Consider the following 25,952-nt stretch of genomic DNA (forward strand, 5'->3'; position numbering starts at 1 on the left):
GGTGGTGCATGGCTGGGAGGCTCAGTGGTCAACTCGCCGGCTAACTGAGCCGCCCAGTGCAAACTGGGGAGTCTTCCAGCAGCAGCAGGGCCTCTCCGGAGCTGCCAGCTGGGAGTCCAGGGTGCGAAGGGGGTGGGGGCTGGCAGTGGCGTCTGGGAGGCGGGCGTCTTGCTGGGGGGTTGGGGGAAGGTCCCCGCAGTGGGGCTGAGTGGATCCCACTGCGCGGTGCAGTGCGGGCAGCAGGACACTGGAGGGCAGCAGCTTCCCTTCAGCACGTGGCGCTGGCTGGGGATGGTGCAGGCGGCCCGGGGGCTCTGTGGGTGTGCGGCAGAGGGTCCTGCTACTGGGGCCGCAGTGCACTGCGCTGGGTTTGCCCGCTGGCTGCAGGCCTGGCACCCCCTCTTCCCCATGCCTGGGCCCAGCCTGCGGCGAGCCCCTTACCCCCGTGCGCTGAAGCAGTGTGGACGTGTCGGGGGCAGGGGTGTCCTGGGGGAGTCCCCGCAGACCAGAGAGCCGGCAGCGACCCACTACCCCTGAGCTAGACCCAGCCACCCCCTGCCGGGCGGCGCGGAGGGGTACGTAGCACCCTGCAGGGGCGAAGGTGAGTGGGGAGGGCTCTCCTCCAGCCCAGCCTCTGGTGTGGGCCTCTGTCCCCTGTACATTAGACCCCCTGGCCTGAGGATGCAGAGGGGATGGGGTGGCAGAGCTGCCTCCCCCACACCCCTCTATGGAGCTGGGAGCAAGAGCCCAGGAGGCCTCGGCCCCTGTCCGGCGCGTGGGTCGCACGGGATGGGGTGATGGGGGCGTGCCGCGTCCCACAGGCTCTGCCCAGCCTCCCAGCTGCCTGGCGTTTCTCAGGGGCTGGAATGCCTGTGGGGTGGGGACTGACTTGGAAAGGCTGTGGGGGGGTCGCTGATCCCGGAGAGGTCAAGTTGGGGGGGGGGGGGCTGTGCAGGGGGAATCTAGCCCTTCAGAAGCACAAACAAAGCCCCGTGCCAAAGGCCAGGCGCTGCATTCCTGGCGCCGCCTCGCTTCCTGTTCGAAGCTGCATTCCTGCCACGAAGTCACTGCAGCAGGGGCCTGCTCTGGAATGCAGCCGTGGCAGGAAGGGCTGCGCGGCAGCGGGTGAGGTGCAGGCCGGGGCTCTCCTGGGGTAGGGCTCCCTGGGAGCGGCTGGGGACTCTCCAGACGTCGCTACCGATGTCTGCCCCGGGAGCTCTTTGGGTTTTGTTTCCCCGGGACTGGAGTGATGCAAGCAGGACTTCTGGGTTCTTTTCTGGTGCGGAGAGAGAGGGATCTAGTGGTTAGAGAAAGGGGCGGGTGGGTGATCCTATCTGTGCATACTGCCCTTCTTTTGGGGGGAGGCTCAGCGAGGCCTAGCAGCCTGTGAGCTAGGCCTCCTGGGTTCTGTTCCCTGCTCTCGCACTCAGAGCTCTGGACAGGGCACTCAAGGGCCGTGCCTCAGTTTCCCCATAGGTGAAGCTAGGATGACTGTCCCCCTCCCACTCCCTGGGTGGCAGCTAGCTGGCGTTGAGGACTAGAGAGACCCTGTTAGCATTGGATGGCCACAGAGGAGGCCTGTAACCAAGCCCCCCTCCATTGCTGCCCACCTGCGCAGCCAGTGCAGGTGTGGGATGGATGGATGCTGGGGAAGCCCTTTCCATGTGCTAAGGGCTGGCCCTGGATAATCCTCCCAGGCCTTTCCTGCAGCCTCCTGGGGGGCGGTGAGCCCCAGGCCCCACCTGCTGCCCCCTTGTTCTCTGCTGGGAAGTGTGGAGCTTTATTGCCAGCTGTTAGTGGAGGCCTTTGTTCCCCTGGGGGAGGGGGAGGCGGGTGCTTTATCTGCTGCTTTCCCAGCCAGGGGCTGTTTGGCTTTGCACCAAGGAGGTGAGCTGGGTGCAATCAGGGATGGGCTGCTTATCTGCAGCCCCTTGTACTGCAGCCGGCTCCCTGTGGGTTTTGCTGGGCCCCCTGCTGCCTTGCAGGTTTCAGCCGAGAATCCTGCCCAGGATCTCTGCACAACTGGGGGAGAGGCCCTTCTGTCTCCCCCAGGCCTGATGCGCCAGTGATGGGCAGGCACCATGAAGGGGATCCCGGCACAGCCTTTGCACCTCCCTGTCTCTGCCAGTGTGCTCTGGGGGGGGGGGGGGGGAGGGGTGTGCCTTGCTCCCGAGGTCTCTTGGTCTTACCTGTTGCTGTGGTCTAGGTACCCCGGCACAGGACGGTGCACCACACTAGGGCTGTGGGTTACATCCGCAGGGCCAGGCTTGCAACCGGCCCCATGTGGCCCTCGAGCTCTGCGGGGTTACTCAGGGGCCCTTTTCTGCTGTTCCCCCCTGCTGTGGGGTGGGTGGGGAGCAGGCGTGGCCTGTTGGAATGTGTTCCACGGAGTGGGCAGCTGGACCTTGGGTGGGGGCTGGGCAGGAGTGTGGTCGCCTATGGGTGTCAGCGCAGTCTGCCGGGAGACCCCTTCCCCAGCCCCGGGCGTTCAGTTACACATGGTCTGGAAGTGGCTCTTTAAGGGTGTCTGAGTCACGGGTGCTACTGGCTCCGGTTTGCTGGCTGGTCCTGCAGCACCCCTGGCACTGCGGCTTTCTTCCTCAGGGGGCCCTTCAGCACATCTGGGACTTTAGCGGTGTGAACTTCCCCAGAGCAGTGCCCTGCCCGTACCAGCCAGGACTCCAGCAGGATGCAACTGCCCCACCTCCTCAGCCAAGCCAGGCCTCACCGATAAGGTGTGAACGCTGCAGGGGCGGAGGTCTGCAGGCCGGAGGTTCCCTTTGAGCACGGGTTCTATCGCTGGGTTTTCTCAGCCAGGCCTGGCCTGGGGCCGGGTTACTCTGCGCTTTCCGAGGCATGACTTGGCCCTAAGGCACCACCATGGAACTACAATAAACGGGGAGGGGTCTGGGCTGGCCCGGGTCAGCTCCGGGCAGGAGTGGGGCGAGGCGGGTTGGCGCCAGGCGCTCCTGGGTTCTGTGTCCAGCGCAGCGGGGCCGTGTCTCTGTGGAGACGGGCAGGGGGGTGCCGGGGTGAATGCGGGGACGGCCGGTGCGGTGCGAGGTGGGTACGTGCAAAGGGCTGCTGCTGCGCACAGGGAGGAAGCGGCCGGTGTTTTCTGGTGTGCTGCCCGCCCCGTCTCCAGTCCCACCTGAACTCTGCCCCTGTGGTATACGTGCTCCCCGCGGCATCCCAGCCTACGCTCCCCGCTGCTGCGGAGGGCTGATTCCTGCTTGTCAGCAGTGGTGTGTGTGTGTGTGGGGGGGGGTGAATTCCCGCACGTTCGCCTAAGTCTCTTTATCTCCCTTATCTTGGTCTCCGTCCCTCCCCCCTGTGGGGAACAGCTCGAGCAGGGCTTCCTCCGCCAGCTGCTCCCCACCCCTGCATTCTCCGCAGGCCCCAGGCGGGCGTGGGCCCTGAGGCACGTCTCCCCCCCCCCTCACCGGGTGCTAAGAGGACCCAGCTAAGTTCTAGGCCCTTCCCGGCTTGTTTCTTACCCTCCACCCCGGGGCAAAACTGGGGGGGGGGGGAGGCTGTCCAGTGCCCCTCAAAGGGATGGGCCAGTGCAGTGGGTGCCCGCCTCGCCCCCTGAATGTGGGGGTGAGGGTCAGCTGCTCCTGCTGCCTTGGGCTTTCCCTCTGGGCCTGGCGGGCTGAGTTCAGCCATGGCTTTGCAAAAGCTCCCTCAGCTTCTCTGCCTCTCAGCGTCACCTCGGGCCTCCCTGCCCCACACTCCATGGTCTGTGGCGCTGGAGGAGCCGGCCGGGCCCTCTGGGCACCTTCTGAAGGGTATCCTGATCGGTCCCTCCCGGCTGAGGCAGGGCCCCCTCAGGGCAAGAGAAACACCCCCCAGCATCACACAAGGGCTTGGGGGCAGCATCACACGGAGCCACGGACGTTGGCTTCCTCCTAGCGATAGCCTGGGGCAAGGCCCTCACCCCTGCCCCCCGTGGAGGGCAAGGCACAGGCTGTGGGGTCCCTGCCCTGGCAGGGGGGAGCTAACGGTTGCCATGGAGGGGCTCCAGGGCCTGGCGGTGCTGCAAGGGGGAGAGGTGGGCTGGAGCGAGAAAAGCCAGGTGCCACCATTGCTGAGGAACGTGGGCTGGAGGAGGGGGGTGCTGGCTGGGGTGCCCTGGGTGTGGCGTGGGGTGAGGCCGTCTCATGCACTAGGATGGTGGAGTGGGGGCTACATCGTGGGGCCTTTCCCTTGACTGAGCCTGCAGGGCGAAGCAGCCGAATTCCAGCTTCACCTCTTTATCTCCCCCTGCTTCAGCTCCGGGGAGGGGGGGGCCCTGGGGCAAGCCAGCGTGGGCTGTGACTCCCTGCCCTAGAGGCCGGGGCGGTGCTATTTCCTTTAGCTCTGGGGGCCTCCCGGGCAACAGCAGCCGTGGCCTGGCCGCCCGCGTGCTGCCTGCTTTTCTGGGGCGTTTGAGCTTGTATTTGTGAGTGCTTGGGCCTGGCCTGTGTCCTTTGAGGGACAGCTATTCCCTGCCCCCCTTCAGGGCACAGCCTTGGACTGGGGGGGCGCACAATGGCTGGATGCACCCAAAGCTGGACCCCTATATCCCTAATCCATGAATTAAACATCTTTCCCACCCAGCGCTGCCCCTTGTTTGTATCTGCATCGGCAGCCGGCTGTGTGTCTGCCCTGCGACTGGGGGGGGTGTTGTTTGCTGGGAAGCTTAGGACCTGGCACAGGATAAAATGTCAATGCCCCCGTGAACTGTCGCCCCTGGAAGCAATGGGCCCAGAACCCCCTTGCTACGGGCACCCGCTCCCCCCCCCCCCAGCCCTGTCGCCACCCAGCAACAGCAGGAAGCTCAGCAGGTATTTACCTTTTGACACCTAATTACCTGGGAGTGCAGCCGGCCTTGGGAGGGATTAGCTGAGGGGCCTTTTGTTCTCTGCCTGGTCACCCGCCCTCCCTGAGCTTCTGCACATCACCAGGAGCCCTACCCAGCCGGCTCCCTGCCTGCCACCTGCTCCAGTGCATGACCAGCTCCAGCTAACCCATGGGCATGTCAACCCCACAGGCCTCAGAGCACCCACAACACACACACGCCTGGAGACAGGCCAGCAAATATGCATCGCTGAGCGCATAGACACTGCTGTGTCCACACTCACATGTGAGCCCAGGTGGGCAGACACCCCTCGCTGTCTCTCTCCGAGGATCTCTGCGCACTTTACAAACCAACCAGGGAAGGCTGGAAACCCCCCTGCGAGGAAGCCAGGTAGTCTGCCCAAAGAGCAAAGGGAAAAATGGGCCCAAAGGGAAGCAAATTGCTCCGGGATGCAGCTCCAGTCAGCTTCGGAGCGGGTTCCAGGTCTCTGACTTGCTACACGTCCCCCCCCCCCCGGGTGCTGATCCCCTAGATCGCATTCCTGCCTAGGCCCAGCAATAGAACCAAGGACCCCATCTAATAAACCATCTTGTTAGTCTTTAAAGTGCTACATAGTCCTGTCTTTTGTTTCCATAGAACCAAGGAATTCTGCTTCCTGCATCCATCCCTGCATTATATGCCAGCTCTCCCAAATTCTCCCTGAAACTCAGGAACAGAACCCAGGATTGGTTGGTGTTCCCTTTACTTTTTTTCCATTCACGTGCAGAATACATTTTGCGAGGTGCACGGAGGCATGTGCAGCTGTGCACCACCCATGGACACGCATGCTGCCAGCTGGGGGACACTCTGCTAATGAGATGGGTTGCATTTGAATCTCTCCTGGCTGGCAGCCCAAGCATGCTGCCCAGGACTCCAGGAGCTTTCCCTCCCCCCCTACAACTGGTCACACCCCTTTTACAGACAGTAAGTGAAATGGTTAGCACCAGTTGATATGTCTCTGGGCTTTAATTAGGCTTCCCCATTAACACTCCATCAAGGTGAACAAAAAGGAAATTTACATCTCTGTCCTATTCAATCGGCTGCTGATTTCCCCTCCTCCCCTCACTAGACAATATTGCTTGGGCTGGGCTGGTTCTTTGAGTGCAGAAAACCAGACACTGGTCTGGGCTTTAATGTAAATACTGGTAGAATAGAGAACAGTTGAAAAATCTGGCTGTGTCAATTTGTATTATTGTAACTGAGGTCAGTGTGCACAGATAAGGAATGCCCCTTCCTTCCCACTGTCTGCAGCTTCCAGCAACCTGTGTATGGGTGTGTGCGCATCTATAAATAAAATAGCCCTGTATCTGCCAAGGGGCTTCTCGAGGCTGGCCATTTTTGGGGGGATTAGCACTGGAGTGGCAGCCCTGCTGTATAAAACCTGCTGCTCCATAGCACAGAGGGAACACAGGCTGCCGCAGGACAAGGATCCTCGGTTCACTGCTGCCGTTCCAGGTGTCTCAGTCTTGCACTGGAGATGGGGAAACTGAGGCAAGGAACCCACCACTTGCCTGAGGCTGCAAAACATCAGTAACAGGGCAGGGTGGGAATAGTTGGCCTATCTTCTCTTCAGGGTAGGGATTGTCTTGGTTCTGTTAGGACAGCGCCAAGTGCACAGAGAGCGTGGTCCCCCGGCGTGAGCCCTGGGGAACTCGGCCGTTCCGACTCCGCTGCTCTAAACACGGGCCCCACCCCCCGAGTAGCACCCGGAGGCCTTGATTCCTAGGTCCTCTGCTCGAGCTAGGCTGCACCTCCAAATAGCCGATGCCCTGGGCAGATGCCAGATGGAGTTCCTGACTCTAGCGGCTCCTTCCTTGGTCAGGGCATGAGCTCAACTGCTGCCTCGTGGGAATTAAATTCTCTTGTGACCCCCTATCTCCATGCAGCACAAGCCCATGCCCTTAGCTGACCCTGGCCCTACATGCTGCAGCCCCTCCTCCTGCTTCTAGGGGGAGGCCCCTCAATGCACTAGCTGGGATCTTGGGGCAATTCTTCCATGTGCCGTGAGCATGGCTGCACAGCTGGCCACTACCCCCTCTTCTGCAGGCAAAGAGAGACTCGGGCACTGGCCTGCCTGCAGAGCAGCAGGCTGCAGTCTCCTTTGTGGGGTAGCTGCTCTCCTGGCACTCGGTCCTCCCTGCACTCCTGGCCAGAGCCCTGCAGCCCAGCCCTCCTTGTGCGGCTAAGCTGCTGTTCCTTCTGTAAAGGAGGGAGAAGTTGGCTGATGATGAGTGGGAGGCGGATGTTCTCTGTGACTGCAGGTGCTTCCCCATCCTCAGCTAGTCATGCTGCATCAGTTGGCTGCTTGGACCCCTATTTCATAAAATATTAGAACTGGGCTGGACCCTGAGAGGTCATCAAGTCCAGTCTTCTGCCCTCCCGGCAGGACCAAGCACCATCTGATCATCCCTGACAGGTGTCTGTCCAACCTGCTCTTAAATATCTCCAGTGATGGCGATTCCACAACCCCCCTAGGCAATTTATTCCAGTGTTTAGCCACCCTGACTGAGGAAGTTTTTCCTAATATCCAACCTAAACCTCCCTTGCTGCAGTTTAAGCCCATTGCTTCTTGTCCTGTCCTCAGTAACCAAGAGGAACAAATTTTCTCCTTCCTCCTTGTAACACCCTTTTAGATACTTGAAAACCGCTAGCACGTCCCCTCTCAATTTTCTTTTTTCCAAACTAGACAAACCCAGTTAGACTCATAGACTCATAGACTTTAAGGTCAGAAGGGACCATTATGATCATCTAGTCTGACCCCCTGCACAGTGCAGGCCACAGAATCTCACCCACCCCTCCCAGAATAATCCTCTCACCTATATCTCCGATATTGAAGCCTTCAAATACTTTGAAGACCCCAAGATGCAGAGAATCCTCCAGCTGTGATCCGTGCCCCATGCTACAGAGGAAGGCGAAAAACCTCCAGGGCCTCTGCCAATCTACCCTGGAGGAAAATTCCTTCCCGACCCCAAATATGGCGATCAGCTAAAGTTCTTTCAGTCTTCCCTTCTAGGTTATGTTTTCTAGATCAGCGCTTCTCAAACTTTTTGGGCTCCAGAGCCATTTACATGCATAAAAATGTATGCGGAGCCCCAGCGGTCCACTGATTGTATGTGCTGTACCTATCGATGTTTCCAGTTTGTCAACCTCATGGAGCCCCTGGAGATGAGGGCGCCGCGGAGCACAGTTTAGGAAACGCTGTTCTAAACCTTGATTGATTTTTGTTGCTCTTCTCTGGACACTCTGGGTCCTAGTGGTGCCTTCTCCCCCCCAGCCTGGCACCTGAGGCGGCCACCTCAGTTCGCCTCATGGTAGGGCCAGCCCTGGCAGAGCGGACGAATGACTTCTCGGCTATGTCTACACTTGCGGCTTCTTGCGCCAGAAATATGCAAATGAGTCTAAGCGTGGAATATCGCCAAGCCTCATTTGCATACCTAATGAGCCGCCATTTTTGCAGAAGAGGCTCTTGCTCCAGAAGGAGCTGTCTACACTGCCCCTTCTTCCACAAGAAAACCCCTCTTGCGCAATGCCGTTCTTCTTGAAAAGTCATCGACGTAACGGCTTTGCGCAAGAGGGGTTTTCTTGCGCAAGAAGGGGCCGTGTAGACAGCTCCTTCTGGCGCAAGAGCCTCTTCTGCAAAATGGCGGCTCATTAGTTTTTCAAATGAGGCTCAGTGATAGTCCACGCTTAGCCTCATTTGCATATTTCTGGTGCAAGAAGCCGCGAGTGTAGACATAGCCCTCGTGTCTTGCTCACAACACTCCTGTTAATGACTCCCAGAATGATGTTTGCTTTTTTTTTTTTTTTTTGCAAGTGTCACAGAGTTGACTCATATTTAGCCTGAGGTGCACCATGACCCCTAGATCCCTTTCTGCCGGTCTCCTTCCTAGACAGTCACTTCCCATTCTGTGTGTGTGAAACTGAGTGTTCCTTCCTAAGTGGAGGACTTTAGATTTGTCCTCATTGAACTTCATCCTGTTGACCTCACACCATTTCTCCAGATCATTTGGAATTATGACTGTATCCTCCCAAGCACTTGCAAACCCTCCCAGCTGCTGTGGCTGTTATCCTCAGGGGTGGCCCTTGACTAGCTGCCAGCAACCGGCGCCCTAGGTGAATCATGCAATCGGCACCCTCACCTCCAAACCCCTCAATAATATTGCACCACCTTTTGGCACCCCATTTAACTTGGCACCCTAGGCGACCACCTAGTTCACCTATATGGATGGGCCCCTGGTTATCCTACACTCTCTGCCCCTGTGGAGTCCCTTGTTTGACTCTATGATCTGCACTGCATGGCTACAGCCTCTAACTGGGCACTGCTGTTGGCACCGCAAGGGTTAAATGCCCTGCTGTGTAAATCTTCTCCAGGAAAAGGATTAGCAGGAGCCCAGCTGGCTGCTTTCCTCCTTCTTAGAGAGCCACCAGCCAGCCGAGCCAGATATTCCTGGGGATGCCAGAAACCTTCCAATAATTGTGTGTGGGTGGGTCATGTCAAGGCAGGAGCCTGTAGAGAAACTGCCAGGCAAGGTGGCTGGCTGCAGGGATGGAGAGAGAGGGGAAAGCTACTATTTTATGCACTTAATCCCATTTGGATACGCACATGTTTTCTGAGCAGGAGCCCTGCGGGAGATGCCCAAGGGGCATCTGTGTGTGTAGCTAATTTCCCCTTACAAGTGAATTGATTTTAGCTGGAGGATTAGGCCTCCTAAGAGCTGGATGAAGGTGGCAAATCTAATCAAGAGGATTTGGGGTCCCAATCCCAATTTATCCAGACAAGGGCAGGCCTGACTGCCGGTCTCGCTCAATAGCAGCAGCAGGTGCCCGCAGTTCTGAAGGGGATGGCCTTCTTTTTACAGGTGTTACCATTTACCTTCCAATTCCTCATCTCCCTTACTCCAGCCCCTATTGCCTGTTGGCAGCCTAGACTAGTGGTTAGCAAGAGCTGGGTTCTTCTCTCCCTAACTCTACCACTGAAATGCTCTAGGGCACGTTGCTGGGTCACCCCCGCTCCATGCCTCAGTTTCCTCCATATGATAAATTGGTCATGTGGGTGGAAACAGCACCACTTAAGGAAGCGTGGGTGGTTAGATCAGACTGTTGGTCCATCAGGCTGGATACTGGGCATCATACAGTAGCCTCCCCCCTTCTCTCTGCTTTGGGGAAAGCCAGCACCTCCCCCAGTTAGACTCTCCAGGCACTTAGCTGGGTATCTTTCAAGCTTTGAGCCCTTGTGTCTGTCGTGTCCTGGGCTTTGTACAAACCTCCCCGTGTCCGTGAGAGATTCGCTCCCTCTGCTCCCCTAGGGACTTGGATGGGGTTGGGCATGGAGGAGGTGGGGGGCTGTTTTCAGCAGCTTTCTGATGCTTGGTTTATTTTTCCAGTTCCAAGCAAGCAACAAGGAGCGTTGCAGCAGCACAGCGAGGGCTGGCCGGGTCCCTCCCGAGCCTAAATCCTAGGGCGTGAGCTACGTTTTCTCCTCAATCCCCCCCCCCCCCCAGCTCAGCCGCTTCCACCCCCCGCCCAGCTCATCAGCACGCCCCCTCCTTGAGCCTCTCTCCCCGCCCCGTCCCTCTCCTGGGAGTGTCCAGGCCGGGCAGACCCCTCCCTGCAGAGAGCGGCCGGGCGGAGAGCCTGCTGCACGCACGCGGGGCGAAGGGGCAGCTCTGGCCGGTGGCTGGCCCGGGCCAAGCGCACAAGCCCCGCGGGGACGCGCTGCAGCCGGGCTCCGCGCCGAGCGCCGAGGCGATGCTGAGGAGGCGGCGGGTGTTCGCCGTGGAGCCGCTCTGGAGCCGAGGTGAGCCCCTGGCACGGGCACCGGGGCAGCCGCGGGGGGCGGGTTGGGGATGCCCAGGACTCTCCCCGCTGCCTTTGCGCCCCGGCGCGCCCTGGGGATCTCCAGTGTCAGTCCATGCGCGCAGTTGGCTGCGGGGTTCTTGGAAGGACCCCCCCGTCCTGCCCTGCCCGCCGGGTCTCGGATTGCCCCGGGGCGCGCTCTCCTTCCCTCGGCACCCTTGTGCCTCCGCCCAACGCGCCCTGGTAGTAGGGCCTCTTGGGGCACAGGTCTCCAGAGTCCGCCCCGGCCAGGCTCTGCTCAGTGCAGCTGGTGTGGCCGCACGGAGCTGGTGCACCTCCTCCTTCCCCTGTAGCGTGGGTAGGTCTCCCCCTTTTCCAAAGCAGGGCCCCCTGTTACACAGACATACGGCTGGGACCCGGCCGCCATGCGCACAGATACTCCGGTGCGGAGAGCTCGGGGCACTGACCCAGCTGCTTCTTGACACTTGATGTCCAGCGCGGTCATGTCTGTAGCGCCGCCAGCATCCAGCCTGCTGGAGAAACCGGTTTTCCAAACCACTTGAGCTGTGTGCTGGTGTGGACTCGACTGAACAGCGGAGACTGGACCCAGCCCCTCTCTGTGGCTGTCCCAACAGGAGCCACTCCAAGGTACCTGCCGACCCATGGGGAGCAGGAAGGCTTGTGCTGCTCTGGAATTCGGAGTCCTGGAGCTGTTGCCCAAACCGTTCCAGGAGGGCTCAGTGCTTCGGGTGTGGGGGTTCCAGCCGGGGGCTCGGAGCCAGGATTCCTGGGTTCTGTGCCTGGCTGTGCCAGCGACTCGCTGCTTGACCTTGGGCTGCACGTGTGTATTGGTCTCCCTGCAAAGCCGAGCTCTGATTCAAGCCCTAATCCAGACTGGCCAAGGGATGGGAAAGACACAGCCCTGGGGGGAATGGGGCTAGGATGCAGGAGAGAGCCAGCTGGAAACCAGCCAGGAGTCAGCAGGCAGCCCCTGAGCTCCTAGCTGTGCACACCTCTGTTGGAGCGCAGGTGTGCTATGGACCGCTGGCCTGTTGGAGGAGGCTGGCTGGCTGCTTTGGGAATGGGGCTAGAACAAGGAGGCTTTTCGCTCTGGTTTAAGGGATCAAATCCAGCTCAGCGCAGTAGTAACAGAGAGCCCCCAGGGGCGGTGTTAGCAGACGAAGGCAAAGAACTGAGCAGGCTGATGTCCCTTGCAAGGGGGTTCTTCCTAGGGATGCAATAGTGTAGCCAATTAACTGGTAAGCAAAAGCTTATAGATTAATGCTGTAGACTGCATGCATTTCCCTTCCCCCTTGCCAGTAAATTTGTTAGCAGGCTGGCCAGCAGCCTGTCTCAGTTCTATCCCTGTTGCGGCTCTGCATTTAAAGTGTATTAAGCAGCCTGGCTCGGTTCTGGCTCGCCATTGGGTCCTGGAGCTCAGACCCGCCCCAGACGGGCTGCTGCCACCCCACACTGCTGCCTCTTTATCAGAGGCAGCAGCACAATGCGACAGGCCAGAGAGCTGGTTTATAAACAGGCTCCTCTTGCAGACCAGCTCCTGCCTGGCACCCCAAGGTGCTGCCTCTGATAGTGAGGCTGCCGCTTATAGGATAGTCGACTAACCGATAAGAATTCATGAGGTTACTCGACGATTCCATTAACCGATATTTAACATCCCTAGTTCTTCTTGGTCAGTACGGAGGCATGTTGGTGATGTGGACATGTGGAAAGGGCAGGGAGGAAACTGACACATCAGTATCTGGCCTGGGAATAAGGACATTGGCAGGGCTGCTCTAACACCTGGTATGAGCATGAAATGCACCTGTGTACCCGAGAGGGAGAAAGGGGGCCTCTTACCGCCCTGTATCTGCTCCCATCTGTACCCTCAGGTCTTTCCTTGTAAAACTATCTGGTGTGTGTACATTCCACCCCACCCTCGAAACTGTGGGTGGAGCGAACCAAGTCCCCTCGGGCGGGGGGAAATATTTGGGAATTACTGGAATTTGTATAAAAATGTCCTTGCGAGGTGTTTCTCTGGCAAACCTGTTGTTTGAAGGAACGCTGTGTGTTGAATTGCCTGTGCGGGGGATTTGTCTGCTGGCCACTCCTACGTGCATTTGCCTTTTGGTTGCATGTCCTGCGTCGGCGTCTGTCTTACCTTGCTTAAAACCAACAGCCTCTTACTAACCCACAAGGGGTGGGGTGAATGACTTCTTGGTCTTGTGCCCTTCTGATGTGGTCAGGATAGTTCCTCGAGTGGACTGAGCATGAAACTAGACTCAGGGAATTCATGGGATGGTGCATGACCATGGGCATGTCACTTAACCTCGCTGGAATCTCTCTCGTATGGCTGGGTACACACTTGACTGACTCACGCCTTGCGGGGCAATGATTAATGACTGTTCATCCACAGCTCTTGCAGAACACTCTGCCTCTCCAAAGGACGGCAGCAGCGTTGTTGGTGTGTGCTTACGTGCATAAAGAGCTAGTTTGAGCAGTGGCCGTATAATGGGGTGCACACAATACATCATGTGGGTGCGCTGGATGGTCTGTGTGTCCAGGCATAACCCTTCATCCCCTGCCAGCCAGGATAGGTCAGCCCAGCTCTCAGGGACGGAGAGCTGCCCTCCCATAAGACCAACTCTGCCAGCCGCTAAGGGCCCCCAACTTGTCGGACTTGCTCTTTTTTCATGGAGGTTAGGTCCATAAAAGGCTATTAGCCAGGGGATAAAATGGTGTCCCTGGCCTCTGTCAGAGGCTGGAGAGGGATGGCAGGAGACAAATCGCTTGGTCATTGTCTTCGGTCCACCCTCTCTGGGGCACTTGGTGCTGGCCACTGTCGGCAGACAGGCTACTGGGCTAGATGGACCTTTGGTCTGACCCAGTACGGCCGTTCTTATGTTCTCTCTCCCCAGCAGGGATGGCGAAGGGGGACAGCCCATGCCCCCCCCTTTGGGCTCAGCAGCCCACTCCTCCACGGCCAACGCCTACGTTTCAGGCTTAGGTGTGGACAAAGCTAGGGATCTACATGAACATGTAGAGCAGGGATGGGGAGCCAAAGGCCTGGGGGCCGGATGCAACCCACAGTTTGCTTGGATCTGGCCCCTGAGGCTCAGGGCTCCCTCCCCAGCATTGGAGAGCCTGTTTTAGCACTCCATCCCCCCCCCCCCCTTGCAGGGCCGGAGCTCCCAAAATCTACTAGCCTGGGGCCCACTAGACTGGAGCGGGAGGGGAAAGTGGGGAGGGTCTTTCTGCTTCTCAGTTGGGGGCCATGTCATTGAGGCTTGTTGTTTTTCCCCTTTCTTTCCCACTTGTGTGCAGCCCCTGGTTGACTTTTCTGTGGGTCAGCAGCCCCCGACCCAAAAAGCTTCCCCACCCCTGGTTTAGGGCTTGTCCACACGGAGTATCGTCTGCTTCCAGGATAATCAGAGTTGGGAGTCAGTCTGTCCCCATGCGAAGCTAATCTGCTCTAAATTCACATCCTCCCTCATTCCAGTGCAGCTTTCCCGGGGTCCGGTTTGAAGGGTGGTTCTTAGTTCCGAGTAATCTGCGAAAGGCCGGAGCTGAAAGAGGGTTGTGGGGAGAGCTTTGCTGGCCAGGAGCCCGCGGGCTGTGTGGGGTGAAGGAGAGGTGTGCGGAATGAACGGGTGTCCTAGGATGAGGTCTGCTCGGCTGGTCACCCCAATGCCACTCTTGGCTCCTAAACCACCATACAGGGGCAGGGGGTGAGTGAGTGGAAAGGCTTCTTAATGGAGAGTCCGAACCCGGATTGTATAGGAGAGTGGCCTGACTCTGGGGCAGGGCTGGCCGGACCATGAGGCCTCAGGTGCCGGACTGCGGGGGGTGCCACTAGGACCCCGAGTGTAGAACATTGTGTCTGTGCTGGTGCAGATGGATTCTCTCTGCTCTCGATGCACGGAGATGGGGCAGTGCTGGGCTGGAGGAAGGAGGGCACAAGAGATGTAACAGGCAGGCAGGAGAAATGGGGGCGTCATTTGAGCTCCCCGCCTCAGGTGCCAAAACGTTGTTGGCTGGCCCTGCTCTAGGGGGAGACTAGTCACCGGCCCCGCCCCTTCTGCCCAAGCCCCGCCCCTTCTGCCCAAGCCCCGCCCCTTCTGCCCAAGCCCCGCCCCTTCCAGGCCCCACCACCAAAATTCATTAGGTGGCCCCCTGCGAAAAATACTCCCCACCCCCAGTCTAGTCCACCTGTCCAGCAGCAAGGGAACGGCAGCTTATCTGTTGTCTTGGGGGTTTGGCTCTCCGGGCCCCTCCCCCATTTCCTGATACTTTCACGGGGGGGGGGGGGGGGTTGGGTACCTGTGATGGGAGGAGACGTGTGAGCGATCTCCCGGTGAGTCTTGCTGGTTGGCCTGGGTGCAGACGCACGCCTGCCTAGCCCTCGTGTCGATCACCCGGCATCCATCCGAGATAAGGGCCGGCTGTCTTTGGGCTGTGATGTTCCCAGGCTGCCAGGGCGGGGGACGGGCTGGTGCTGGGTTTAGACGGGCAGCATGGCCTCCCCTGAAGGTGCATGTGGTGGGGTGAGGGGTTCGTGGAGGGATGCAGAGCCCATCCCAAGCCGCAGGCTCCCCCCAGCAGAGCCCTGGCTGTTGGCAGCACAGGGCAAGGGAAACCAAGTGGGTGGCTTGGATTCTCTCTGCAGTGCCTGGAGACTGGGTGAGGCTGCGGGATGGGTCGGGCACGGTGCTGGGCTGAGTCAACGTGGGACCTGTGCCCCTTTTCCACCCCGGCTGGAGAGAGAACGAGTCACCGGCCGAGCCCGGTGGCTGGCTGGGTTGGTGTAGGTTGAGGGAGGGGGGACTTTTTTGGGTTGGGGCCCACCCACAAGTGAGAAGCAAAACCAAAAACATCCCCCCCCCCACTGACGTGGCCTCCCACTGAGTGGACACATTCCCCTCACACACCAGCACCCAGCTGGGTCCAGGCTTTCGTGTGCTCCAGCCGAGGGGGAGCGCAGGGGGGCGCCGGCGTGGGCTCCCCAAGGCTGGGGGGGAAAGCCACGAGCCTCGGGGGCCGGATCTGGCCCCCTGGGCCTTAGATTGCCAACCCTGGGCTTAGGAAGAGCCTGGCATGGGGCTGGCTCATCCTCGCAGGCTGGGGGACGGGTTTTGCCTCTTCGTGGACCCTGCCGTGGCTCATCCTTTTGCCGCGCCCCCGGAGGAGTGTGCTGGGCTCCGGGTGGCAGGCAGGGGTGGGCGGTTACTCGTGTGTGTCCTGCTCGCGGTGGGGAGGGCGACGTGCGTGCACTAGCAGTGAGGGGGGTGTCCAGGCGGGGCTCTGAAGTCCTGGCGCCTGCCAGCACGCAGGGAGCAGGGCTGGAAGGGCCTGTGCTGAGTGGGGACGTTACCCCCCCATGTGGCAGGGTGGGCGCCTCCCCCGCCCCAGGGCTCGGGTGTGGAAAGGAGAGCCCCACCTTGCCCGGGCTGGGAGGCTTGCCCCGCTCCCGGTGTGACGTGGTGAGAGTGGCGGTTTCGTGGAGCCCTGGCTGGCGCCGGGCCGAGGAATGCAGTTCAGTTCGGGCCCGGCGCCAGGAGGGAGCTGTTGACAAAACACCTCAGCCCAGGATGTGGAGCCTGGGTCAGGCCCCGGGGGTGTTTCCAGGGGAACGCTCGGGATGCTTCCCGGGCTGGGCAATGCTGGAGGGGGTGGGGGTGAGAGCTTGAGGCTGAGGGGCCCCGATCCCTAACCCAGCAGCCGGGGAGGGCTCCCAGTGCCGGGAGATGCCCAGGGACAATCCCTTGCAGTAATTAGACCCCAGCCTCTGTGCTCTGCGGCTCCGTCCCGGCTGCGTGCTCCAGGTACAAACCACCCGAGCACAGGTGGGTCCCGCAGCCTGGCGGCTTCGCTGCTGGGGAAGTGTCTCCTGAGAGCTCCGGGTCGCCTCCCGCAGGCGTCTGTAGACAGTCGCTGGGTTCCCCCCTGCCGGGCGCACGACTCGCAGCGCTCAGTGCCAGGTTGTGCTCTGGCGTGGATGAGCCGAGCTCCCAGGCCTGGGGAAAAGGGGCGGCGTTGGGGGAGGGCGGCGTTCAGTCGTGGGTGACCCGCTCACCAATGTCAAAAATCGGGGTGGAGGTGGGAGGGGGGCGTCATAAGCACCTACCTCCGAAAAAGCCCTAAATAGTGGGACTGTCGCTAGAAAATCGAGACCTCTGGTCACCCCTCCCGCTGTGTTTCCCCAGGAGGCTGGGAACCCTGGGATGGAGGAAGGGAAGCCCTAGGTCTTCACCCTGGGCTTTATCCTAGGAGCAGACCCTAAACAGGAGAGTGGAGCAGGGGGAGAGGTGGATGGGGCGGGGGAGGCTGCAGCTGAGTCCAGCTAGTGACTTTTGAGAGCAGCCTTCAACTTCCTGAAGGGAGGTTCCCAAGAGGATGGAGAGAGGCTGTTCTCAGTGGTGGCAGGTGGCAGAACAAGGAGCAATGGGCTCAAGTTACAGAGGGGGAGGTCTAGGTTGGATATTAGGAAAAACTATTTCCCTAGGCGGGTGGGGAAGCGCTGGGCTGGGTTCCCAAGGGAGGGGGTGGAATCTCCATCCCTGGAGGTTTTTAAGTCTCTTGACCGAGCCCTGGCTGGGATGATTGAGTTGGGTTGGTCCTGCTTTGGGCAGGGGGCTGGACTCAGACTCCTGAGGTCTCTTCCAGCTGGAGGGTTCTGTGATCTATCTGCCCCTGGAGTGGGTGTGGTGGGGGAGCAGAGGAGCCGGCTCAGGGCAGCCCTCTGTTCCCTTAGCCCTGCGGCGAAGCGCTAGGCTACCCGTTCTCTGGACTGAGCCTGAGGCGAAGTCTACACAGGTGCTTTACAGGGCTCTGACTTACTGCTCAGGGGTGTGGGAAAACACTCCCGTCCCATCCCCCAAGCACAGCACGGTCCAGGGCTGTAAAGCGCCCGCGTGAACCCCTGTTAGCTACTCCCCTGGTTTCCAGCCTGCCCTGGCTGCGCCTTCAACTTGTAAAACAGTCGACAAAGTTCACGGTAGGGAATGTAAGCGACTAGTTGACTGTGTGATAAGCAAATGCTGATCGGATAATCGACTTGGTACTTGACTAGTCGCTCCCCCCCCCCCCCCCGCTGCCTCTATCCGAGAGAGGCAGCAAGTGGGGGTAGGGGGAGCAGGAGCCAGCTTAAAAGCTAATTCCCCCCAGCACCGTCTCCGCGGGGAGAAGGGGCGGAGGTGCAGCCTTGGTAGGCTCTTGCTACATTTCAACGGCAGAGGTGCCCTTATCGACTAATCCAGTAGTTGATGGAAATGATATTGACTATTTGATTTAGTTGATTAATCTAAATTGAACATCCTTAGTTCATGGGAAGGGCTGGGGTGATGGCGGAGGTGGATTTGTGTCCCTTTCACTGACTCCCGGCTTGGGGGGATGGGGAGGGGTGTCCTCCTCCTCTGGGGTGTTTCTCTATCCGGCGGCCCGTCCAGCACTGGGACAGCGGGGGGTGCGGCGTGGCAGGGTGTGTGGGAGGCCCAAGAATGGACGAACGGTGGGAGGCTCTCGGCGGGAAGGGGGAGCCCGGAGAGGGATTGTCTCTGGAAAGCCAGGTGGAAGAGCAAGGCAGAGCTGGAGTCGTGGGAGCGTGCAGGGCCGGGACAGCGGGGGAGCCCTGGGTCGGGACTGAGGGGCTGGCAGAGCCGTGTGCAGGGAGCTGGCGCTCTGGGCGCTACGGCCAGGACTAGCAGCATGGGGGTGGCTTGGACACTCCCGACTGATGCTGGGAAGAAGGGGGTTTCAGCGAGGGCTAGACCCGCACCTTGTAAAAGGAAGGGAGGGGGGAGTGTGTGGGGGGAGCCGGTAGTGGCTGGTCCCTGATGTCCCAAGGACCACACAGATGCACGTGCTGGTCCCACCGTGAACTCTCTCCCCACCCCCGCACTCTCTGCCACCTACCTCCCCGAAAGGCCTCGCCCGCTTGAATCGCCAGGAGCCGGGATGTTCTTGGAATGCGCAGGGTTGCTCAAGAGCGAGCCCGGGGCTGGGAATGGCTCCAGCAACACGGGCTAGGTGTGGGGCCGGGGAGGGGCTGGTGCCGTAAGAAGGCAGGGCAGCCGTGCTCTGCGGGAGGGATTGGAGGCAGCCTCTCTGACCGGCCTTGGTTTCCTTTGCCTCGCAGCCGGTGCACAGAAGCCCCGGGAGAGCTGCGTGGTGTTAACCTCGGCCAGCGTCTACCGCAAGCTGCAGGAAGCCTCCGGAGGCAGCACGGATCCGCCCTCTCCTGAGCCGCAGCGGGGCAGCGGAATGAGCGGCGAGCTGGGCGTATGGGGCCAGGCCGAGTCGCCGACGGAGCCTGTCCTCCCCGGGGGCCTCTTCCCTAAGAGCGGGAGGCTCCTCAAGTCGGAGTCGGAGGACTCCGGGGTGGAGATGGCTGGCAACGAGAACGCCCCCTCCACCCCGCTGGGCTCGGAGAGCAGCTTCTCTCTGGACTGTCTTGACGGCTTCCTGCCCTCCGCTGCCGGCGACCTGGCGCAGAGCTGCCCCGAAGCAGAGCAGCCAGGGGAGCCGGACCCTCTCGGGGAGCGGGCCTACCTCCAGAGCCTGTCGGTCAGTCGGAAGCTGGCCCAGGTGGTGCAGCGCTCCCGCAAACTCCACGCTCCCAGCCGCTCGCTCAAGCCGCTTGGCCGGAAGAGCCTGAACCTGCCGGAGCTGGAGCTGCTGGCTTCGTGCGGCTTGCAGGGGCTGAGCAGCCAAGAGAGGGCTGCCGAGGGGCAGAGTCAAGCCAGCGCCGGCTGCTGGAGCCTAGAGGCGCGGAGCCCTGAGGAGGCAGAGGTGAGTGCCAGGAGCTGGCTTCTGTGTGGTTCGGGGGGCTGGGGAAGAAGGATAAGTCCCCCCCCCCCACTTTCCCAGGTGCCAGTCAACTGACTCCACCGGGCTTGGCCACCTCTGTGGGGCTGATATGGCTCAACATGGCATCCTCCTGCCGCTTCGTTAAGGCAGCAGCAGGGATCGGGTCTGGGCGCCGGCACTGCTGCGAGGAAGTTCGCATGCCCTCCGCCCTCCGTTGGGCAGGGCTGGCATCACCCCCTCCTCTAGCCGCGAGCAGGGCGGGGCCGTTTCAGCTCCCCGTTTCCATCCCACCACAGCAGCCTGTGTGAGCGCCTCTGATCGGATGGCACCGTCGCTGCTCTTGTCATGGCTGAGCTGGGATGCACCGCCGGGCGCAGGCAGGGCCTGGGGGCAGGTTGGCCAGTTGTGGACTTTCCCGTTTGCTGGCGGGGGGGGCGGGGGGGGGGCTTTGGCTCCCCACAGCCCTTTGGACTCCAGGCCTGGGATCTGTGCGGCTCTGCTAGGATGCTCTGGGGTGGCGACTCGCTGGCCTATCACCGAGGGGGACCCCTGAGCTGTGGGCTGGGTCCAGGTGTTGGTCCGAGGCCCAGAGGCCGTGGCTGGGTGCAGGTGCCAGATCCAGTGACCTGGAATGGTTTTGCCTTGCGGAGAGGAAGCTGCTGGGTGGGGACGGGTTGCTGCTCTATGGACTGAGTTTGTTTCCCATCCACGTACCAGGGGGTTGTGCTCCCAGCTGACATGGCAGCAGGCAGGGCACTGCTGGGAGGGAAGTTCACAACACTCCCCCAGTCTGCAAAGGGGTAGGGTTGCCAGGTGTCCGGTATTAAACCGGACAGGCTGTTACTTTCGCCTCCTGTCCAGTAAAAAAAAATTCAGAAAATACCCGACTTTTTAGGTGTCCGGTATTTTCTGAATTTTTTTTACCGGACAGGAGGCAAAAATCCCGGGCTGTCCAGCTCAATTCAGAGGCAGCCTGGTGACCCTAGTGCTGACTGGGGAGCTGTCGGGCCTGGTTCAGGGAAGCAAGATGGTGGGTGGCCGCTGGGAGCCTGTTAGTGCCAAAAAGCCTCATCACGTGGTTTTTAAAAGGGCCACAGTGTATTTTTTTTTTTTTCCCCTCAAACTTTTTCCTGGCATCATGTTGTTGGGTGTTTTTTCTGAAACCATCAGGCAACCCGACGGGGGCCAGTGGGCTGAGGGGATGTCACCTGCATGCGTCTCCAAACCCAGTTCTGCGGTGGAACGCCGCCCGCCCTCTTCTGCCGGGCACCGCGGCTCCCTGCTGCCAAGGGGCGGGAGGCGCAGGGCTGGGATGGCTACTTTGGCTGCCTCCTTGCCTTTCGAGCCAGGTGGGGCTAGCCCCTCTGAGTAAGCCCGGAGCCCCCTCTCCTTGTGGGTCGTCCCTCGCCTAGGGCCCCTCCGCCCCCCGCTCTGCCTGTGTGAGGGGCCGGCCGGCATCAGGCGTTAGTGGGGATGCCCTAATTTCATAATCCAGTCTAAGCCCCGTAAGCTGCTGCTGTGTCTCTCGTTACATCTACAGAGCGCGTGCGGCTTGGGAGGGGCCGGGGGCTAAAGAGGCTGGATGGGGGAGTTGGAAATCTGGGTGTGCCCCCCCAACTCCCCCAGGGCTCCTGCAAACCCAGATCTCTGGCGAGGTGCCCCTCGGGGGACAAGGGGGAGTTGCGGTGTGGTCCCGGCCAGGCCCTGCCCTGGGCGCTGGCTGCACCGTGCTGGCTGTGGGGAGGCCAGTGCCGGGTCTGGGAGCCGGGAGCTCCTGCAGGCTCAGCATTCAGGTTCTGGTTTGCCCTGTCCTGGCCACCGGGCCAGCTGTGTGTTTCCAGGAGCTTCCCGGGTGATGGGTCCCTCTCTCTGGGCCTCGTGCACCCCACCCTCCTGGGGCGTTTGGAGCTGGCTCCCTTGCCTGAGCCCGGGTCCGACGGGGGCGGGGGAGCTGCCCTGGCTGGGGCGACTGAGCTGCAGCTCCGGCCATGGCCCCCGCGCCGCTGCGTGCCCAGGGCGGACGCTCTGCGCTGTGTCGTCCCCCAGGCGCGGAGAGACGCCTCCTTCGCCCTCCCGGGCCAGGGCCTGCGCTACCTGGAGCACGTCTGCCTGATGCTGGAGACGATCGCCCAGCTGCAGCAGGCCAACCGGCAGCTCCAGCAGCAGCAGAAGGTGATGGCGAGTCAGCCGTGGGGCCGGCCGGAGGAGAGTGTAAGGCCCGCCGTGCGGTGGGGAGAGGCAGAGGCAGAGGTGTGGGGCTAGGAACCAGGAGGGGCACTCGGGGGCTAGGCCTTACCCGTTCCTCAAGGAAGGGAGGCTGCAGCTGCTTGTCCAGGTGTGTCCCCCCCCACCACCTGAGAAGAGAGCGCTGCCCACCTTGCAGCAGTGGGAGCCCCTGGGGGGGAAAGGTGTGGCGGGGGGGGGGGGTCCTCTGGCATCTTAGCACCCCAGCCATGGTGGAGCTTGCCCCTCCCACAGCTGCTCAGTGGGATCAGAGAAAGGTGGGTCTTTGCCTGGGCTCTAGGATCCCTTTCCCCATGAGGGCAGGGGTGGGAATGACTAGGGGTCCCCCCCCACCCCGCTCCAGCCTTCCCTGTAAGCTGAGCGCTTGGGCCATCACCCAGGAGAGATTCAGGCTCTGTCCGGATGATTAGCAGAGCGCCGGCAGCGTGTTTTATGGGTGGTGCACATCTATGCGTGTTTTGGTGCATGTAGCAAAATTTATTCCCCACATGGATGGAAACTATTAGAGAGAACATAAGTCCCGCCCCCTTCCCGGTCGCTACAGCCGCTTGCTCCGCTCCATGCATCCTCTCTGCTTGGCAGGCCGTACCCGCTGAGGACAGGTCTTGCAGAGCTCCAGAAGAGCAGGAGCCGGCCCAGCCCAACCCGGCGCCTGGGAGCAGGGCGGAGGTGGAGATGCAGGAGGAGGATTTGCCTCTGGCAGCCTGGCGGCCCCATCACTTCAGGGCGCGCTCGGCCTCCGACACGGGGATGCTGCAGGACCTGACCAGGAGCTCAGGTGGGTGAGCCCGGCTTGAGTGGCAGCTCGGAGGCCCAATCCTTTCCCCTGCATGTCCAGGAGCTCCCGACCTGTGGCAGAGTAGGAGGGCGGGGGGGAGGAGAACCTCTGAAATGAATGGAACCTAATCTGTGCAAAGGAATGTCCTTGCTGGGATGGCTTGTTCCTTGGGGGGGGGGGGGGGGGGACAGGGCAGCTGCTAAGAATTTCTCTGCCCTCCCATAAATATGCGCCCTCCCCTTTCTGATCTGGCAGGAGCTCCCTTGGCTTCCCCAGCGATGCCCTGTGCCCCCTTGGGGCTGGGTGTGCAGCCCCCGCTAGGCGGGGGGAGGGAGCGAAATCTCAGCCCAGGAATCTACCTCCCACCCCCGGCAAATGCCCAGGCCAGGGTCTCTGGCATTCCAAAGGCCTGGGCTCTGAAATGCAGCTGGGTGGATGAGGTGGGTGGGCGGGCAGCTCTGAGGCCGTGGACGTAGGGACCCCAGGATCTGGCCACCCTAGTGCTGGAGGGCCTGGGCTCTCTCCATGGGGCGGCATGGGGGCCGGTCGCTCGCACTCAGCAGGGGCCCCTGCGCTCTCATCCCTGCAGAGAATGAGCCAGCCTGCTCCCGGAAGATGGCAGGGCACTGCGTCAGCTCGCCCACCCTGCTGGATCAGCCGGACTGGGGAGCCCAGACCCTCCCGCCAAGCAGGAGACCCAGGGTAGGTTCGGAGATGGGAGGGGGGAGGGAGAACAAGGATCCTGCTGCTGTATGTGCTTGTCGGTCTGGTGACCTTCCTTTCCCACACTGGGCCAGGACCCACCAGCTCTGCTCCCCCAGCCCCACGGCTGTACCCGGGGGAGGCGTTTGGGGTTCTCTGCCTCCCTTCCGCCCTGCCCATGTCTCCTGAGGGAGAGAACAGGGGGGCTGGATGTTCCCTGGCACGCCCGGTGCCCTGCTCCCGCCTTCCCTGACGGCTGCCGTCTCTCCCCCTTGCAGAACGACCGCTCGCACTGGGGGAAAGTCAAAGTGCTGATCAACCGGATCACCAGGAAATCTCTGCGGGCTCACGAGCCGCTGCCGTGCGGGGAGTCCGCCGTCGAGAGCAGACACTGTAGGTGAGGCTGAGCGTGGCGGGGAAGGCAGCTCTTTGCGAAGAGACCTTCGCCCTGGCACGGGTACAGAGGCCAGGCAGGCAGGAGAGCCCCCAAGGCGCGGGGGGAGGAGAGGAGAGGAGAGGAGTCCGTCTTAATCCCAGCCTCTGGGTGGAGCAAGGGGCCAGGCTGTTTGGTGCAGATTCTCCGGGTCCATTGTGACACCGACCTGCCCCTGGCACAGCCCGGGCCGGACAAGGGGGCCGGAATAATCCCTAGAGCAGATCTCTTAGAAAACCAGCCCCTCCCGAGTGGAAAAGTTTCAGTGCCGGAGAAGCTTGGGAAGCCGGCTCAATGGTTAATGATGCTCCAGGTGGAAAGCGCCGACCTTACTTCCGGTCGGAACGTGTCTCGCTGCAACTTCCAGCCATGGGGTCGTGCCGGGCGGGTCTCTGGGAAACGTGTTCCCTGTTCACCTGTGATCTAGTCATCCCTTAGCCTGCTCTTTAAGATAAATAGATTGAGAGGGGCACCGGAGAGCAGGTTTTGCAGGGCCCTGTCTTTCAGATGGGCGGGCGCTGGTGGGGGACCACTGCCGCCCCCCCTCCCGAGGGGCACATTACAGTTTGGGGCTTTGGGCCAGGACCAATGGGGATCCCTCCCTACCCCTTCGGTCTGCAATCCCCTCTACCTGGTGCCCCTGCTGGGGAAATAGTCCGGAAGTGGGGGCATGCCCAGTGCTCCCTGGCTGCAGAGGGGGTAAGTTCCCACGCCCGGCAGGAGTGTCAGGCTGGCAGGCAGAATGGGTCAGGGTGCCGGGGGCCCTTTTTTCCAGGTCCCTCCAATTGGCTGAGGCCCCTGGGCATGGGCTAATCCGCCACTGGCCAAGGCACCCCCCTTTGGGTCTGGAGACTAGGAAAGGAGAGGGATGTGGCCTACACAGCGCTGGGGTCAGCCTGTGGATTGGGGGGCTCAGGCTGCAATTGGGGTGCCCACCTATGGCTACGCCCTGCCCTGGGAGCAGCAGCCTGGCAGCAGGGGCCAGGCCTGGGGTGTCTGGTCTGGGGCACCAGAGTGATTCATGTCAAGGGGGGAAATAAAGCTGATACCCCACTGCCCCCTAGTGGTGCAGTCAGAGAAATGCTCCTGGGAACAGCAGTGCAGCTACATGCCCTTTGGGCTCGTGGGGGGGGGGGGGGCAGCGGCCAGCCGGGAGCCACAGGGCCCCGGTGTGACTGGCTGGCTGATCCGGCGGCTCTGGGATTTCACCAGGTAGCACGTGCCCCCAGCCTGACATTCTCCACCCTCTGCTCTTCCCTGACAGTCTGGAGGCCTCCCTGGAGAAACAAGGCTCCCATCCCCGGAGAAACTTCCTGCCGGCGCTGGGGGTGAAGAAACACCGCTCGAAACCCCTCCCTGTGCGCTGAGCGCCCCGAGGCCACGGGAACCTCTCGGAGATGGGAAGGATTTGCAGCGGCTGAGCCTTCCTTGCCACGAGCCGTCCACGCTCTCCCCCCGCTGCCTCCGGACGCTGGTTTGGATTTCCTAGAGTCGTCTGCTTTGATGGGGTTTCTGGCCCTTCGGTGGAAAGGGCAGGCAGCGGGGGAGGGAAGACGTGCTGTTCCTGTAGAGCTGTGCCATTGAAGCTGTGGATCAAGCCTACTTAGACACGAACACGGGGGTGCACGCTTTCTCCACAACCCCCCCTCGCGGGGAGCATGCTTAGGAGGTACAGTTCCCCCTCGAGGCAGGTCTTCATGGAAGCTGGCTTAGACCTAGCAGGCTCTGGTGTCTGTTTCCAGGTCCTTCCCCCCACAACCTGGCCCAGCATGGCCCGCTGGGTGTGCTTGTCTGGTTCTGAAAGCTGGCCGTTTGCTGTGTGCGGGCGCAGAAGCCAGAAGGTGCTGCCACGGCACTGCTGACTCTCTCCCACCTCCCTCGTCCTCTCGTGCCTGCAGGCTGCTCTTGGTATCGGGGTCAGAATGGGGGTGATGAGGAGCACTGACCAGTTCGCTGCTCTCCCGCAAACCTTAACTACGGGGCTGAGCTGCCTGCAGCCGGAAGTCTCCCCTCCTCCGAAGGTGACGTCCAAGCTTCCATCCTGTTCCGACCCCTGCCCGGGCTGAGATCCCTGCTCCGGGGCCTCCGCACAGCAGTGAGGAATCCCTGCTATTGTTGAATGTGAACGAACTCATCTGACCGCCAAGTGGACCACTCCTAGCACCTGGTCATTTTGTAAATGCACCCATGTATCTGTACGTAACGTATTTATACGGCCTGAGGGAGAGAAGTGCTGATGGAGGCTGAAGGATTCTTAGACACTTAACAAAAATAAATTACCACTGAGTTTTGCATCTTGATCTGTACAGTGAAAAGTG

At 60.9% G+C, this 25,952-nt stretch overlaps 1 protein-coding gene across 4 annotated transcripts; it reads left to right on the forward strand.

Annotated features, from left to right (window-relative positions):
• The first annotated feature begins 9,928 nt into the window (after positions 1-9,928).
• C28H8orf58 (chromosome 28 C8orf58 homolog) lies at positions 9,929-25,934 on the forward strand. Of its 4 annotated transcripts, none has more exons than XM_075910714.2 (7): positions 9,929-10,676; positions 18,807-19,459; positions 21,524-21,688; positions 22,304-22,499; positions 23,089-23,201; positions 23,480-23,594; positions 24,899-25,934. In XM_075910714.2, exons 1-7 carry the CDS (start codon positions 10,628-10,630, stop codon positions 24,964-24,966), a joined length of 1,359 nt encoding a protein of 452 aa, XP_075766829.2. In that variant the 5' UTR covers positions 9,929-10,627; the 3' UTR covers positions 24,967-25,934. The 4 variants fall into 4 exon arrangements, with proteins under 4 accessions (XP_075766829.2, XP_075766830.2, XP_075766828.2 ...); XM_075910715.2 differs by having other exon boundaries at positions 9,945-10,676; positions 23,480-23,598; positions 24,847-24,973; XM_075910713.2 differs by having other exon boundaries at positions 9,952-10,676; positions 21,524-21,649; positions 23,480-23,598.
• The last annotated feature ends 18 nt before the right edge of the window (positions 25,935-25,952 follow it).

This window comes from Pelodiscus sinensis, chromosome 28 (genome assembly GCF_052426305.1).
Source record: "Pelodiscus sinensis isolate ZL-2025 chromosome 28, ASM5242630v1, whole genome shotgun sequence".
NCBI classification, from domain to species: Eukaryota; Metazoa; Chordata; order Testudines; family Trionychidae; genus Pelodiscus; species Pelodiscus sinensis.

What these genes read in the sequence shown, in the direction of transcription:
- C28H8orf58 (XM_075910711.2), top strand. Translation starts at nt 10,628, where the DNA reads ATGCTGAGGAGGCGGCGGGTGTTCGCCGTGGAGCCGCTCTGGAGCCGA. An exon ending in GGGGCCGGCCGGAGGAGAGT is followed by an intron (nt 21,689 to 22,303) that starts GTAAGGCCCGCC and finishes TCTGCTTGGCAG; the next exon opens with GCCGTACCCGCTGAGGACAG. An exon ending in GTCGAGAGCAGACACTGTAG is followed by an intron (nt 23,599 to 24,898) that starts GTGAGGCTGAGC and finishes CTTCCCTGACAG; the next exon opens with TCTGGAGGCCTCCCTGGAGA.